The 18,856-nt window shown below is 34.8% G+C and overlaps 1 protein-coding gene across 1 annotated transcript; it reads left to right on the forward strand.

Annotated features, from left to right (window-relative positions):
* Nucleotides 1–73: 73 nt before the first annotated feature.
* On the forward strand, nt 74–18,269 carry LOC134264244 (uncharacterized). The gene is made up of 6 exons (XM_062746539.1): nt 74–732; nt 1,366–1,419; nt 1,521–1,574; nt 2,460–2,582; nt 11,442–17,399; nt 17,499–18,269. The coding sequence occupies exons 1-6, from the start codon at nt 114–116 to the stop codon at nt 17,927–17,929; spliced, it is 7,239 nt and encodes a 2,412-aa protein (XP_062602523.1). The 5' UTR covers nt 74–113; the 3' UTR covers nt 17,930–18,269.
* The last annotated feature ends 587 nt before the right edge of the window (nt 18,270–18,856 follow it).

Below are 18,856 nucleotides of genomic sequence, written 5' to 3' on the forward strand. Positions count from 1 at the left end.
TTAGAGTGTTACTAACATGGATTTAAGTTTTATAGTGGTTGTGCACTTATTAACCTACTCTCTTGTTTTGTAGATTGAGAACAAAATCTTTTTGACTATTTAGCGTTAATAACATGGCCACCAGTAGTTCATACAGCTCAACAGAAGAGACAACGAATGCCAGCAGGGCTTGTCGTCTTTTACTAGGACCCTGTACCGATCAACTGAGAGATGTTCTTAGGAAAATGGTTCCACCTTCTACATTTGCCGCTGAAATTATAAAACCCAAGCATAATCTACCGAGACTAACTCCACAACAGAGAGATCTAATTTTGCCAAGGAATGGGTCTTACTCTGGAAATTATGATGATTTTGATATTTCACTGTTGTACATTCTTTTAAGGAACATATGTAACATTACACCACATAAAAATGGGTGGGGAAATGTCCCAGATATTAATGATGTATGCCTTTCTGCAAATATCGAAAGGGTACGAGTGGCCCGAAATAGCACTGTGCACTCTGCACGTCCCTCCCTCGCAAACTCTGAATTTAACGATATCTGGTCGTCAGTTCGAGTTGCAGTAGTAGAAATTGATACATTCCTATCAAATGGAAATTTTTATGAGAAGGAAGTTGACATTTTGAGACACGCAACAATGGATCCCGTCCAAGACAAGCATTACAGAGACCAACTAGCAAAACAATATGCCGAGGATCAGACTACCAAAGAATGCATTCGCACACTGCAGGGTATACTTATTTTTTTTTAACAAATAATCAAATATTGATTTGATATAAAAATTGAAAGAATATGCAAAGATAAGCTTTAAATATACGTTTAACGTTAAAAGAGCTGAATGTATGATACACGAAAATCAAATAAACGGAAATATCTATCTAAAGGCTGACTTCGATCATAAGAACTTGAGTAACTGTTGTTGAACTAGAGTAACATCGAATCCGATACAATGTATAATTTAACTGGAGTGACGTAGTTTTTCTACCATAGTTCTACCAACAGAAACATGAGGGTAGAACTATGGTAGAAACATTACGTCACTCCAGTTAAATTATATCGGGTTCGATTTTACTCTACTTCAACAATAGTTACTCAAGTTCGTGATTGAAGTCAGGCACAATATCTTTTACGCATCAAACATCAATCACTACTATACTGTTGATTGAAAAGAAAAAGAAAATTTTTCCAGATCACTATTTTTTTTTGTTTTCTACAATTCTATTTTTCTTAGAAATAACAATGTGGTGATTGTTTTGTAAGAAGTATTATTAGCCCAATTTTCAAATTGTCCTCCTGTTGATATAAAAATGTACACCCAAATTACCACTAAAAAATAATTACAGCTACATGCATTTCATTTTTAGAAAACGTTGGAAGTAATCTGAAAGAAACAGCAGACAGGATATATCTCCTCGAGGGTTAGTTGTACATGTTTTTTCGAATGTTGATTTTTTGATCCTCATTTTGATACACAAATGTACTCCTAAATTACCTAGAGCAACATGTATTTAATTTTTAGAAAACATTGGATGCAATCAGAAAGAAACAGCAGACAGGATAAGTTTCCTCGAGGGTTAGTTGTACATCATTTTCGAATGTCATTAATAGGTATAAAAGGATTTTTTACTAGATGAAAAAAAAATCTTCAAAATTGAATGCAGACAAGGTAAAAATGAAGTGAACATTTAAGGCTCTAAGCAAACATTCAAATACATGTATATAATAACATAAATGTATTATTTTATATTGGCTGCTTCATAATTGAAGGAAAAAGTTGCTTCAAGTTAATTTTTTTTATCAATATTCCTGCCAATACATTTTTTTATAAAATGTATGTTTGAATTAGTGTTAACTGGATGCATTACATTTTCATTCACGGTTGCTCAATAATGCACCATAAAAGGAAAAAAAGGCATAGTTTTATGGTGCTTCCGCTACTTTGATCATTACTTACATAAAGAAGGAATATTTTTTGAAATATGTAACTGCCAAGATATTTGTTTCTTGTAAAATTATTTATCAAGACAATTTAGCCTAAATTTGAAGAGGGTTTTGATTTTCTTTAAACTTAGAAGCCTGTTTCTAATTCTCATTGTGTATTCAATTTGTTTGATTAAATGTTATGATACCAGTTATTATGCTCAAAGGTTCAATAAAAGCAATTCAAATTGTGAGCAGAGAAATTAAAACTTCTGAGAGTATCGCAATCATTGTGTTTACAATGTATATTTCTATCGTGCATTCTAACATCCGCTCAAAGCAATGAATAAAATGTATTATATTCTATATAACTAAGCAAAAGCAAAAACATGAGCTTGAAAACTTAACATGCAATTATTTGCGAAATTGCCCGGTCTTCAGCAAGGCTCATAGAAATAAAGGGAATTATTGTTATGTAATTCGTGTTGGTTACTAAGAGCTAAAATTATATAATTTTACATTTTTTTTCGTTTTGCAGAGACTCAAACAACATTAGAGACCAGATTAGACATATCTTCCCAACTTCAGAAGCAATTTCAAAATGATTTAAAAGAAGATTTACAGAGGCACAAATCAACCTGCATACCGGAAAACGTCAGAGGTAATTTATTTCTTAAACGGGTTAGTTTGCATAAGAGTTTCATGGGCAACATCGCTCTATCAATATAACTCGGCATTAGTTTTGTTTTACACACTTGAGCCGAAGGCTATTATTATTATTATTATGTTTATTCAGGCAAAGAGTCAAATTCATTACAAATCATAACACAAATTACATTCAAAAATTAATTAGGGATCGCTTAAAAGTTCTAGCACATACATGTAGCTATCACATTAAAACAATATCACTCCAGGTATCATCACAGTTATCATTATCACAGGATTTACACAGATCTTATCACATACAACACAAATAAACATCTTTTTAATCAATCTTTGCCTAGGATAACCCATGAAAGCAATATATAAAACATGCTTATTTCCAATGGGGTCCTAAGATGGTACAAGTTGATTATAATTTAATTGACTAAGACAGCATAGACAAAAAATAAAAAATAAAATTGAGGATTACATAATTTTCCTAGCCTGAATAAAATAATTTGACATACATATACATTTATAATCACAGTTTTAGGTTAATACAAATTATTTTTAAAATTTTCATTCCCTTGTAAAAATATTATATATAAATACTTTCTTCCATCCTTCGAGCTTCTTGTGTAAGATGCAACTTGACAGCAGATTTAAAACTAGCTCTATTGGCTATAGTTTTTACTTCCAATGGAAGAGAATTCCAGTTTAAAATGGCTTGATAATAAAAATTTGAATCATTGTATGCTCCAACCCTGGGTACATGATAATTAAAATTGGACGCTCCCCTAGTAGCATTATTATTCCTATTAAAGTTCTCATTTAGATAATTTGATGCTAGGCTATGATTGATGTTAAAAACATGATTTAGTCTTAACTGTTTTACACGATCAGATACACGTAGTGTATTTATTGAATCTTAAAGATCGCAATTGATCCTGGCTCTAGGATTCAGATTTAAAATAAATCTTACTGTTTTGTTCTGAAGAACTTGTAACTTATTTTTCAAAGATTTGGACAGACTTTCGTACCATGCTGATGAACAGTAATCAAAATAGCACTGAATTAGTGCAGATGCTAATGTTAATCTGGATCTTTTATTTAACCATTTTCCATTCCTGTATAAGAACTTCAGTCTAGAATTGACCTTGGCCCCGATCTCATCTACTATTAGGTTACATTTTAGAAATTTATCAATTGTGATACCTAGATACTTAACAGACTCACTGGATTTGATAATATGATCGTGACATTTGACCTCAAATTGACATTCATTTTTTTAATTTGCGACTTGGGCCAAAAAGGATAGACTCTGTTTTTCCAAGATGGAGAGATAACTTATTATCTATTAACCACTCGGAACACTTCTCTAGCACCTTCCCAAGTTTGTTAGAGATAACATCAGGGTCTCTATGTGAGTATAAAATAGCGCTATCATCAGCATAAAGAATGAGTTTACAATCTGTATCTATACTGATGGACATATCATTAACATAGCATAAAAACAATAAAGGGCCTAAAATGCTCCCTTGGGGAACCCCACAAGTAATTTTCTTTGACTTAGATACAACACCTCCGTAACCCACCACCTGAGACCTGCCAGTTAGATATGACTTAAACCATTGATTATCAATTCCCATAATGTCTAATTTGTTACATAATATTTCATGGTCCACTGTATCAAACGCTTTTTGTAACATTATCATTCCTGTAAATAATCCCTTAGAGTTATTGTCTCTAATATGGTCCAACAAATGTATAAGGCATGTATCAGTAGAATATTTACTCCAAAACCCAGATTGAAACTCATACAACATGTTATTGTTATGTAAAAATTCATTAAGTTGACAATAGACACTTTTCTCTAAAATCTTTGATACTACGCTTAAAATACTCACTGGTCTGTAGTTCCCCACTTGGAGTGGGCTACCCTTTTTAAATAAAGGCTTGACCCTAGCCTGTTTCATACTCTCTGGTACACATCCAGAACTTATTGATTGATTAATGATTAAAGTTATAGGTGATTTAAGAACCCTTGCTCCTATTTTTAAAAATTTTGCTGACACCTCATCAAGACCAGTACTTTTTGTTGTACTAAGACCACATAGTTCTTCATACACAAAAGTCTCCGACACAGGACTTAAAATAAGAGAATTGTTGTATAAATTTCTGTTTGAATAAAAACCTCTAAAATGATTTGACAAAACATTGTATGTGCCCTTTGCAGTGGGTAGAGCTTCCACCAATTTTGATGCAACTGTAGTAAAAAAGTTATTAAAATGATTAGCAATATCCATGTCATCATGACTAATATCATCATTAATATTTAAAACAATTTTTTTCTCTTCTTTCTTTTGATTTCTATAACCTAAATCTTTCAAATGTTCCCGAAGTTTTTTATGATTATCCTTATTTTCTTCAAGTTTTTCTGTTACATACTCTTCCCTAGCCTTTTTAATCTTTCTTTGATTGATTGATTGATTGTATATTGTTTAACGTCCCTCTTGAGAATTTTTCACTCATATGGAGACGTCACCGATGCCGGTGAAGGGCTTCAAATTTAGACCTATACTCGGCACTCAGGGCCATTGAGCAGTGAGGGTTCTTTATCGTGCCAACGCCTACCGTGACACGGGACCTACGTTTTTAAGGTCATATCCGAAAGACCCGTGACTTTCACTTCTAGTGCCGAGCGCTTGGCGAAGGAACCAAATTTCTAACCCTTGAAAAATTTTTCTGATCTTCATCATTTTTGCTTTTTCTAGAAATGTTCAAAAGCCTATCTCTCTCATTAATAAGTTCTAAGATTTCATGATTCATCCAAGGTTCTGTTCTCTGTTTTAATCTCACTTGTTTTACAGGTGCAAATCTATTAACAATATTCAAAAATACTTCCTTGAAGGCATTCCAGTTTGAATCAACACAATCAGATGATATACAAGATGTCCAGTCTACCTTTTCTAGTTCTTCAACAAACAGAGCAGAATCAAAATGTTTCATTGATCTAATCTTCACCGTGTTATGTTCTTTAATTTGACCTTTAGAAATTTTTCTTGTGCAAAAAATTAGATCATGATCACTAAGACCCATTGTGATAGTGCCTGCCTGAACATATTTTTCATCATTGTTTACCAAAATATGATCTATTAGTGAAGAGCCCATTTCAGTGATTCTAGTTGGAATTGAAATCAATTGGCTAAGCCCAAACAAATTTAGAACATGCTTATATCCTTCATATAATGGATTTTTCTTATTTTGCATACAAATATTAAAATCGCCAAGAATAATGTTATCTAAGTCAGATCTTAGACACCCTAGGCACTCCTCAAAATGTCCAAGAAACTGTTGATCCTGGGGTGGTTTGTAAACTGTACCCACTATAAAAGGTTTTGTTTTTGGTAGGTAGATTCCCGCCCAGACAGATTCTGTGTCATCTGAATTGATTTGTTGTTGAGAAAAAGCAAACTTCTTGTTGATGAACATACACACACCTCCACCATTTCTATTTCTATCTTTGCGAATTACAGAGTAGCCCTCAATATGAATTTCTGAGTCGTTAACTGAAGAGTCTAGCCATGTTTCACATATCCCAATTACTGCTGCTTTCGTTTTTTGTGCTATGATTCTGATTTCAGACATCTTTGGAAGTAATGATCTTATACTTAAGTGTATAAAGTGCATGCCTCTACGCTTAAAGCATTGGAATTTTTCATCATCCATATCTTCAATGCCAATTGCTTAATCGTTCCTAATAGGTGTATTACTTAAGTGATCATTTTCGGATGGAGAAGGTGAAGGAATTTCGAAAGCTCAAGAGATCTTTTCTGATGAAAATTTGTCCATGGTTTTTCGTCGTTGGCGTTGCAATCGTTGTCGTCGCAGGAAACTTTCACAATTTAATCTTCTCCAGGACTACTGGGCCAGTTTTCAACCAAATATTGCATAGAGTATACTTGGGTAAAGTGGATTCAATTTTTTAATGACGGACTAAACCCTACTCAAAGGAAAGATATTTATGAAAAGTGAAAAATGGCATCATTAAAAAACTCCTTTTAAGAACCAATGGACCAGGAAAGATGAAACTCATGTTGAATCATTGACAAGAAGAGTGGACTCAAGTTTGTTAGCTCTTCTGAGCCAAAGGCTCAAAGAGCTAATGCTATGGCCATTTGTGCGGTGTGCGGTGTGCGTTAACTTTTTAGAATATTGGCCATAACTCAAGAACCCTTTGGCCAATCAGTACCAAATTTGCCACAGGGTATCCTTGGCCCAAGGGCTACCATTTATAATACTAAAAAAAGGGTTGGGACCCTAAAACAAGGGGAGATAATTAGGAAAACAAAACCAAAAGTACTAGTTGCTAAAAAATCTTCTCCTCCAGAACCGCCAAGCAGATTTTCACCAAACTTACAAACAAGGATCAGGATATGTTGAAGATTAAAAATTGTTCAAGGCATGACCCTGGGGCAAAGGGCGTGGCCTCAAGGTCACTTTGAAGTTGACCTAAATTTACAATTAATAAAAATGTTTATATTTTGCTTACTATAAGGGCTAGGATCATCAAATCTTGTAAGTTGATGCATCTTAGGACTTCACATCATGTTAACTCAAAAGTAGGTCACGGTGACCTACTTTTTTAATTTTGCAGGCATTTGTTTTCAAATTGATTTGAAGGCATATTTTGGACACTTTAAATCCTATGATCATGAAACTTAGTCAGTTGATGCATCTTGGGTCCTTGAACAATGTCAACCTAAAAGTAGGTCACCGTGACCTACTTTTTGAACTTTATGACTTAACCATTTTAAAACATTTAATCCCATTATTTCAGGCACTGAAAGGGTTAGAATCATCAAATCTTGTAAGTTGCTGCATATTGGGACCTTAAAACATATTTAAGAAAAAGTAGGTCACTGTGACCTACTTTTAGAATTTTGCAGGCATATGTTTTCAAATTGTTAAAAATGCATATTTTGATTACCTTCAGACCTACGATCATCAAACTTGGTCAGGAGATGCATCTTGGGACTCTGAAAAATGTTGATCAAAATGTAGGTCACGGTGACCTACTTTTGACATTTTATGGCTATATTTAGGTATCTTAGGTATTTATTGACTTAGAATCATCAAACTTTGTGAGTTGATTTATCTTGGGTTTTCGGAGAGTGACGATCAAAAATAAGGTCACGGTGACCTACTTTTGACATTTTATGGCTATATTTAAGTATCTCCGGTACTTATTGGCTTAGAATCATCAAACTTTGTCAGTTGATGCATCTTGGGTTTTTAGAGAGTGACAACCAAAAATTAGGTCACGGTGACCTATTTTCGACATTTTATGGCTATATTTAAGTATCTTAGGTATTTATTGGCTAAGAATCATCAAACTTTGTGAGTTGATGCATCTTGGGTTTTTGAAGAGTGTCGACCAAACATAAGGTCACGGTGACCTACTTTTGACATTTTATGGCTATATTTAAGTATTTCCTGTACAAATTGGCTTAGAATCATCAAACTTTGTCAGTTAATGCATCTTGGGTTTTCGGAGAGTGAGGACCAAAAATTAGGTCACGGTGACCTACTTTTGACATTTTATGGCTATATTTAAATATTTCCGGTACTTATTGGCTTAGAATCATCAAACATTGTCAGTTGATGCATCTTGGGTTTTTGGAGAGTGACGACCAAAAATTAGGTCATGGTGACCTATTTTTGACATTTTATGGCTATATTTAGGTATCTCCGGTACTTATTGGCTTTGAATCATCAAACTTTGTCAGTTGATGCATCTTGGGTTTTCTAAGAATGCCGACCAAAAATTAGGTCACGGTGACCTACTTTTGACATTTTATGGCTATATTTAAGTATCTTCGGTACTTATTGGCTTAGAATCATCAAACTTTGTCAGTTGATGCATCTTTGGACTCTGAAAAATGTAGACTAAAATGTAGGTCATGGTGACCTACTTTCGACATTTTATGGCTATATTTAAGTATCTCTGGCACTTATTGGCTTAGAATCATCAAACTTTGTCAGTTGATGCGTCTTGGGTTTTCGGAAAATGTTGACTAAAAAGTAGGTCACAGTGACCTACTTTCGACATTTTATGGCTATATTTAAGTATCTTAGGTATTTATTGGCTTAGAATAATCAAACTGTGTAAGTTGATGCATTTTGGGTTTTCCAAGAATGTAGACCAAGAAGTAGTCCTAATTGGCTAAGAATCATCAAACTTTGTCAGGTGGTGCAACTTTGGTCTTAGGATACTTAGGGTTAGAGGCTTCAAATACAAGTGATATGTTGTACAATTTATCAGAAGAGCGATTCAAGGCCCTTGGGCCTCTTGTTCAGATCATTACTTACAGGGGCTATTAGGATGGGGCCACAATTGACGATCAAAGTTTAACATTGGAATATATAGGAAAAATCTTCAAAAATCTTCTTATCAAGAACAGCAAAATTGGACGTATTTAAGTGAAAGCATTCTTATGTGGTGTAGAATCAACTTTGTTCAAATCATGACCCCCAGGAGTAAGTTGAAGCCACAATGAAATTTTAAACTTGCAGGGGTCAATGTCACAGCATCCCTGTTTAGTTTGATTTTGAACAGAATTTTTTCCAAGTATTTACATGCCCTTAGTTGTTCAGAGTTGGAGTCGCATGGATGAGGCACCAAATATGCTTATTTGTAACTGTCTGGACTCAGATGCTGAATAATCATTAACATCTTCATATGAATAACTATGTTAATGTTTTGGTGCAGATTGATATAATAACTTATCTTTCATGGATGTTTTATCTAAAAATGGAAGCTTCCAAACTTCATTTAAATGTTGGAACTGACCTTACGATTCCGGAAAATTGAGCGAAGTTAAAATGTTTAAAGTTTATTTGGTTAAAATTGCAGACCAAACTCACATTAATGATGCATCGGTTCAACTAGGGTATACGGATAAGTAGTTCCATAAAACCGATTAACATCTTTCAAATTTAAAATTTGATAAGAAATAGTTCCTTTTATAGTAGATAGTGGGAATATTTTGCCTTATTACTCCAAATTAATCCTTTTATAAATAGTCCATAAGAAGTCCCCTTTACAAAAAATGTCTGACAATTCCATATTAAACCTACATTGACATCAAAAGTGTCGACAGATCGATAGTTGATACCTCTTACTAATCAACAGTGTCACCACAAAGGTCGACAGTTGACTCCTCTTCTTGGTAAACCTATGATGTCATCACAAAAGTCGACAGGTTGACAGTTGACACCTCTATTTAATTCTCAAACCCATCTGAGATATAAGAGTTAGTTTTCAAATCACCTTGAAAAATAAGGGTAAGTATTCATACCAGACTGAGAGATTACGTTTAGTACTCAAACCCCCTGAGAGATCAGTGTTAGTTCCAAAACCCAATTAAGAGATTAGGGTAGTTCTCGAATCCACCTGAGAGATTAGGGTTAGTTTTCGAATCCACCTGAGAGATTAGGGTTAGTTCAAGAACCCACCCGAGAGATTGGAGTTAGTTCCAGAACCCACATGAGAGATTAAGGTTAGTTCTCCAATCCACCTGAGAAATTAGGGTTGGTTCTCGAATCCACCCGAGAGATTAGGGTTAGTTTCAGAACCCACCTGAGAGATAAGGGTTAGTTCTAAAACCCACCTGAGAGATTAGGGTTAGTTATTGAAGATGATTTGATAAGGGCTATTCCTCTATCCCACTTTGGGGTCAACCCGTCGAATACATTATTTACAAACAGAAAATGCACATAAAAACAAAGGGAAAAGCAGAAATCTAAGACCCCAAAGAAGTACTACATGTTGGCCACGAGTTTCGAGTGTGCAATCGGGTGTAACGAAATCTCACAGTTTATATACACATCTGACAGTGCCTATTGGACTTTTACGAGGAGCGCTGACTTTTACAGTTGACGCTTACTTTTACACTAGGGCTATGTACGGTAGATCCTTTACGATATAAATATTTAGCTCAACATTCAATTAAACAGAAATAATGGGTTATTTCAATGCACTGTCAACTACCTATTTTTACGTCTTAGGTTTAACACGGCCCCGCGAACGAGAATCAAACCCAGGCCTCACGATCACGAAGCGAACGCTCTACCACTAGAAGATCCCGCACTGTTCAATGGCCCTGAGTGCCAAGCATAGAACAAAATTTGCAGCTTTTCCTCGGCAATTGGTGGCGTCTCCAAATGCGTGAAAAATTCCCAAGAGGGACGTTAAGCAACGAACCAACAAACCTAAAATAATGCTTACAAACACAACGACTTCATTGTTTGTAATTGAAACACATACACAAAAAATACATTAGGAATCACACATTATTGTAGGCTCTTTCTCAATCACGAAAGCTAAATAGTAGACTGAACAAAATGTGTTTCAAATAATTGGCAAATTCTGAAATTGAATAAAAAAAATGATTGTAACTATCGATAAATTCCTTAATTCTTTCGGACAGTTAATTTACTTAAAGAAAAAAAATCAATTATGTTATGTCACTACAGTAAGTAAGTACGTAAGTCAATATTTTATTATAGTGACAAGTGTATAGACAACAAAAAGATACAATAAAAACGTAAATACATAACATCCGGCTCTTGGACCGATATGTCACTTTAATATATGTACAGTAATTTCATAATCATATATAATCACTACATGAATAATCTTGAGATTGAATAAGCAGGGAATCAAAACAATAGTTTTAACGTTTAATTGCACCTGTCGGGTATGGAAGTGCAAATGTCTTAAAAATGATTAACAAGGTTAAGCAAAGAGTCTGTGATATTAAAAATGATATTGATATGTTTTATATTTTATGTCCCCAAATTTTTCATTTTCCAGATCAACATAAAAGAACTTTGAACAAATGGAGGGAAAGTGTTTTCTTTGAAATATCCTCCTTTAAAAGCATGAAAGAATTTTTCATTTCCAATCAAATTGTTGCTGTGATTGGATCTCCTGGGTCTGGGAAAACTGCATTAATCCGCCACATCGCTTTACAGCTGGAGTCCAAATATCAGATTGTTCCAATCTCCAAACCTGAGGACATCATCAACTTTGGTGACGTACACAGACCGCAAATATTTGTCTTAGATGATGTTTTAGGTGTGTTTACCTTAGAGAGAAGTTTGTTATCAGATTTAGAAAGGCATAGAGAACAAATCGAAGATGTTCTAGATAAGCAATCAAAGAGGTCAAAGTTATTTATGTCCTGTAGATTAGCAGTGTACAATGAGGCAAAAGAATTAGATGTAATGTTTTTTGAAGAGGATACCATCCTTAACTTAAATAATGAAGATAACACTCTTACTTTGGAAGACCAAGAAGGTATATTAGAATCTCACTTGAAGAATAGAGGGATTTCATGTGATCTCGACTTAAAATTTCTGCATGAAAAAGGGGAGTTCATGTTTCCACTTCTTTGTCAAATATTTAGCAGCGATACATTCATTAGAGAATATAGATCAGACTTTTTTAAATATCCATATAAATGTTTCCTTTTAGAAATAGAAAAAATTAAAACAAGAAATAAGCTGCAATATTCTTCCATGGTTCTCTGTATGTTGAACAACAATATCCTATCTGAGGAAATGTTACTTGACAACAAAATGCTAAATCTAGTGTGCAGATCTTGCAAAGTTAAAGGATATCCTCAAATCTGGGAAATAATTCAGGAATTATCACACCTAAGAGGTACATATATCATGGAAAATGCTCAAAGATATACTTTTATCCATGATTTGATATTTGAAGTCGTTGCCTTTCATTATGGCCAGCAGTTTCCTGAGCAAATTATAGACCATATGAACAGCATATTCATTGCAAATAGAGTTGTTTTAGAAAACTCAGGCATCAAAAACGACCTCTGTATCAAACTTAAAAAGACACAGTATGAAAATCTTGCAAAAAGATTATACGAGGATGTTAAGAAAGGAAAATTACACGATGTGTTTCTAAATAAAGCATTGAATAATAAAGACTTTCAGCAGCATTTCTTAAGCATTTTGGCGCCGTACAATGATGTCAAAAAATATTTCTTATTACCGAGGGAAGAATGCTTTGACAGTGTTATTCTTGACTCACAGGAACAAATAAAAAAAAATGCCAAGGAAACAGTTGGACATAGAGAGTATGAAAGACAAAACCTTCTCCTTGACCTCAAATGTAGTGGCATAAAGAATACCTATGAAATACGCGCTATCAGTTTCATAATTTATTATGGTCATCTTGATATACTGAAATTATTGATAAACTTGGTGAGTAGGCAGGATGAATACAAAGACATTGTTTTTGGATCTACACAGGAAGAACAAGTAAGATTACTTGTTTTAGCATGTTTTGATGGAAATTTAAACATGGTAAAATTTTTGGTAGAAAAATTTGGGAAGACAATTATTAACAGAATGCCAGTAGTAAATCTTAATAGATCGGAGAACCGACACAGATTCATAACTCCAGTGATTGCTGCTTGTTTGAAAATGAAACATAATGTTGTGAAATATTTGATTGATAATGGAGCAAATTTGAACATCACAAATAGTTTTTACCCAGCTTTGTGGACTCCAACTAGAATTGGTGATCTAAAAACGATAACCAACCTACTTGAATATGGTGCCGACTGTAACATATCTGAAGGAAAAGGTCAATCTCCCCTGTACGTTGCGTCAGAATTTGGTTACGTGGATGTCATTGAAAAACTTATTGAACATGGTGCTGACATCAACAAATGTGATAAAGACTGTCGGTCATCTCTGTTTACGGCATCACAACGTGGACATCTTCCTGTTGTAGAAAAACTAATTGAACATGGTGCCGACATCAACAAATGTGATAATGAAGGTTGGTCATCTTTACATTTTGCATCACAAAATGGTCATCTTCCTGTTATAGAAAAACTAATTGAACATGGTGCTGACATCAACAAATGTGATAAAAAAGGTCAGTCATCTCTGCATGCAGCATCATTCAATGGTCATCTTTCCATTTTAGAAAAACTAATTGAACATGGTGCCAACATCAACAAATGTTCTAATGAAGGGTGGTCATCTTTGCATACAGCATCATCCAATGGTCATCTTCTTGTTATAGAAAAACTAATTGAACATGGTGCCATCATCAACAAATGTGCTAATGAAGGTGGGTCATCTCTGCATATAGCATCATTCAATGGTCATCTTCTTGTTATAGAAAAACTAATTGAACATGGTGCCATCATCAACAAATGTGATGAACAAGGTTGGTCATCTCTGCATTTTGCATCACAAAATGGTCATCTTCCTGTTGTAGAAAAACTAATTGAACATGGTGCCGACATCAACAAATGTGATGAACAAGGTCGGTCATCTCTGCATAAAGCATCATTGAATGGTCATCTTCCTGTTGTAGAAAAACTAATTGAACATGGTGCCGACATCAACAAATGTGATAAACAAGGTCGGTCATCTCTGCATACAGCATCATTGAATGGTCATCTTCCTGTTGTAGAAAAACTAATTGAACATGGTGCCGACATCAACAAATGTGATAATGAAGGTTGGTCATCTCTGCATAGAGCATCATACAATGGTCATCATCCTGTTGTAGAAAAACTAATTGAACATGGTGCCGACATCAACAAATGTAATGAACAAGGTCGGTCATCTCTGCATACAGCATCATACAAAGGTCATCTTCCTGTTGTAGAAAAACTAATTGAACATGGTGCCGACATCAACAAATGTGATGAACAAGGTCGGTCATCTCTGCATAAAGCATCATTAAATGGTCATCTTCCATTTGTAGAAAAACTAATTGAACATGGTGCTGACATCAACAAATGTGATGAACAAGGTCGGTCATCTCTGCATAAAGCATCATTGAATGGTCATCTTCCTGTTGTAGAAAAACTAATTGAACATGGTGCTGACATCAACAAATGTGATGAACAAGGTCGGTCATCTCTGCATAAAGCATCATTAAATGGTCATCTTCCTGTTGTAGAAAAACTAATTGAACATGGTGCCGACATCAACAAATGTGATGAACAAGGTTGGTCATCATTGCATAGAGCATCATTAAATGGTCATCTTCCTGTTGTAGAAAAACTAATTGAACATGGTGCTGACATCAACAAATGTGATGAACAAGGTTGGTCATCATTGCATAGAGCATCATTAAATGGTCATCTTCTTGTTGTAGAAAAACTAATTGAACATGGTGCCAACATCAACAAATGTGATGAACAAGGTTGGTCATCATTGCATAGAGCATCATTAAATGGCCATCTTCCTGTTGTAGAAAAACTTATTGAACATGGTGCTGACATCAACAAATGTGATGAAAAAGGTCGGTCATCTCTGTATAAAGCATCATTAAATGGTCATCTTCCTGTTGTAGAAAAACTAATTGAACATGGTGCCGACATCAACAAATGTGATGAAAAAGGTCGGTCATCTCTGTATAAAGCATCATTAAATGGTCATCTTCCTGTTGTAGAAAAACTAATTGAACATGGTGCCGACATCAACAAATGTGATAATGAAGGTTGGTCATCTCTGCATTTTGCATCACAAAATGGTCATCTTCCTGTTGTAGAAAAACTAATTGAAAATGGTGCCGACATCAATAAATGTGATGAACAAGGTTGGTCATCTCTGCATAAAGCATCATACAATGGTCATCTTCCTGTTGTAGAAAAACTAATTGAACATGGTGCCGACATCAACAAATGTGATAATGAAGGTCGGTCATCTCTGCATACAGCATCATACAATGGTCATCTTCCTGTTGTAGAAAAACTAATTGAACATGGTGCCGACATCAACAAATGTGATGAACAAGGTCGGTCATCTCTGCATAAAGCATCATACAATGGTCGTCTTACTGTTGTAGAAAAATTAATTGAACATGGTGCTGACATCAACAAATGGGATGAACAAGGTTGGTCATCTCTGCATAGAGCATCATTAAATTGTCATCTTCCTGTTGTAGAAAAACTAATTGAACATGGTGCTGACATCAACAAATGTGATAATAAAGGTCGGTCATCTCTGACTATCGCAGCACTACAAGGTCAATTTCCTGTTATAGAAAAACTTATTGAACATGGTGCCGACTGTAACATATCTGAAGGAAAAGGTCAATCTCCCCGGTACGTTGTGTCAGAATTTGGTTACGTGGATGTCATTGAAAAACTTATTGAACATGGTGCTGACATCAACAAATGTGATAAACAAGGTCAGTCATCTCTGCATAGAGCATCATTGAATGGTCATCTTCCTGTTGTAGAAAAACTAATTGAACATGGTGCCGACATCAACAAATGTGATAATGAAGGTTGGTCATCTCTGCATTTTGCATCACAAAATGGTCATCTTCCTGTTATAGAAAAACTAATTGAACATGGTGCTGACATCAACAAATTTGATGAAAAAGGTCGGTCATATCTGCATACAGCATCATTGAATGGTCATCTTCCTGTTGTAGAAAAACTAATTGAACATGGTGCTGATATCAACAAATGTGATGAAAAAGGTCGGTCATCTCTGTATAAAGCATCATTGAATGGTCATCTTCCTGTTGTAGAAAAACTAATTGAACATGGTGCCGTCATCAACAAATGTGATAATGAAGGTTGGTCATCTCTGCATAGAGCATCATACAATGGTCATCATCCTGTTGTAGAAAAACTAATTGAACATGGTGCTGACATCAACAAATGTGATGAACAAGGTCGGTCATCTCTGCATGCAGCATCATTCAATGGTCATCTTTCCATTTTAGAAAAACTAATTGAACATGGTGCTGACATCAACAAATGTGCTAATGAAGGTTGGTCATCTCTGCATACAGCATCATCCAATGGTCATCTTCTTGTTATAGAAAAACTAATTGAACATGGTGCCATCATCAACAAATGTGATAATGAAGGTGGGTCATCTCTGCATATAGCATCATTCAATGGTCATCTTCTTGTTATAGAAAAACTAATTGAACATGGTGCCGACATCAACAAATGTGATAATGAAGGTTGGTCATCTCTGCTTTTTGCATCACAAAATGGTCATCTTCCTGTTATAGAAAAACTAATTGAACATGGTGCTGACATCAACAAATGTGATGAAAAAGGTCGGTCATCTCTGTATAAAGCATCATTGAATGGTCATCTTCCTGTTGTAGAAAAACTAATTGAACATGGTGCCGTCATCAACAAATGTGATAATGAAGGTTGGTCATCTCTGCATAGAGCATCATACAATGGTCATCTTCCTGTTGTAGAAAAACTAATTGAACATGGTGCTGACATCAACAAATGTGATGAACAAGGTCGGTCATCTCTGCATACAGCATCATACAATGGTCATCTTCCTGTAGTAGAAAAACTAATTGAACATGGTGCCGACATCAACAAATGTGATGAACAAGGTCGGTCATCTCTGCATAAAGCATCATTAAATGGTCATCTTCCATTTGTAGAAAAACTAATTGAACATGGTGCTGACATCAACAAATGTGATGAACAAGGTCGGTCATATCTGTATAAAGCATCATTGAATGGTCATCTTCCTGTTGTAGAAAAACTAATTGAACATGGTGCTGACATCAACAAATGTGATGAAAAAGGTCGGTCATCTCTGTTTAAAGCATCATTAAATGGTCATCTTCCTGTTGTAGAAAAACTAATTGAACATGGTGCCGACATCAACAAATGTGATGAACAAGGTTGGTCATCTCTGCATAAAGCATCATACAATGGTCATCTTACTGTTGTAGAAAAACTAATTGAACATGGTGCTGACATCAACAAATGTGATAATAAAGGTCGGTCATCTCTGACTATCGCATCACTACAAGGTCATTTTCCTGTTATAGAAAAACTTATTGAACATGGTGCTGACATCAACAAATGTGATGAACAAGGTCGGTCATCTCTGCATAAAGCATCATTGAATGGTCATCTTCCTGTTGTAGAAAAACTAATTGAACATGGTGCTGACATCAACAAATGTGATGAAAAAGGTCGGTCATCTCTGTATAAAGCATCATTAAATGGTCATCTTCCTGTTGTAGAAAAACTAATTGAACATGGTGCCGACATCAACAAATGTGATGAACAAGGTTGGTCATCTCTGCATAAAGCATCATACAATGGTCATCTTCCTGTTGTAGAAAAACTAATTGAACATGGTGCCGACATCAACAAATGTGATAATAAAGGTCAGTCATCTCTGACTATTGCATCACTACAAGGTCATTTTCCTGTTATAGAAAAACTAATTGAACATGGTGCCGACGTCAACAAATGTGATAACGAAAATCAGCAGTCTAGGACAATCTCTTTTTTTTCATAGGACATGTACCTGTTGTAAAAAAAAAAGAAAACTAACAAAATCAAGTTAGCGATTTGAAAAAATATGGTAAAAAAACTTGACTATTTATTTCTAGTCTACTAATATGGAAACAAAAAATCGAAAACCTTACTAAATACGATTAAAAAATAAATACAATATTAATAATTAGTCTATTCATAATAAAATATAGTATATGGGGACTTGTTCATAGCCTGAATATCATCAGACCAAGATAATAAAAATGATAAATATATTTTACATATTAGATCATGTTTTTCTTCCAGTAAAGTGCTGTTGTCTGAGAAGTCAGTGAACGTCATTGTATTTCATTTGTCATTATTGCCTTTTTATTTAGCGTAATTGCTATGTATGAATAAGTTTAGTTTATAATCATTTCAAAATGATGTAAAAAGTTTTTTAGGTCACCTGAGTCACTCAGGTGACCTATTGCTATCTGTTTTCGTCCGTCGTCGTCCGTCGTTCGTCGTCAATCGGTCGTAAATTTTTGAACATTTTCAGCTTCTTCTCTGCAACCACTGAACCAATTTCAACCAAATTTGGCACAAAGCATCTATGGGTGAAGTGGAACAAAAATTGTGAATTTCATGATTCCTGCCCCACTGGGGCCTGAGGGGTTGGGCCAAAACAATTAAAATTAATGCAATCTTTAAAAAACTTCTTCTTTACTCCTGGACATCAAGCAGTCAAACTGTTTGCATGATTGTAATCAGCATTGAGTCCATTACCAAAATTGTGAAATTCATGGCCCTGGGGTCAGGGGTACTTGTGCTAGGGCGGGGCTAAAAAAGTATATAGTGAAAATGCATTATTTTTTTTAAAAATCTTCTTCTCTGCTCCTGGGTATTAAATAAACTAACTTAGTACATAGTTATGATGAGCAAGAGTGCCTCTACCAAAATTGTGAAT

Source organism: Saccostrea cucullata, unplaced genomic scaffold, assembly GCF_032062105.1.
Source record: "Saccostrea cucullata isolate Sc308-1 unplaced genomic scaffold, CSIRO_AGI_Scuc_v1 ctg766, whole genome shotgun sequence".
NCBI lineage: Eukaryota > Metazoa > Mollusca > Bivalvia > Ostreida > Ostreidae > Saccostrea > Saccostrea cuccullata.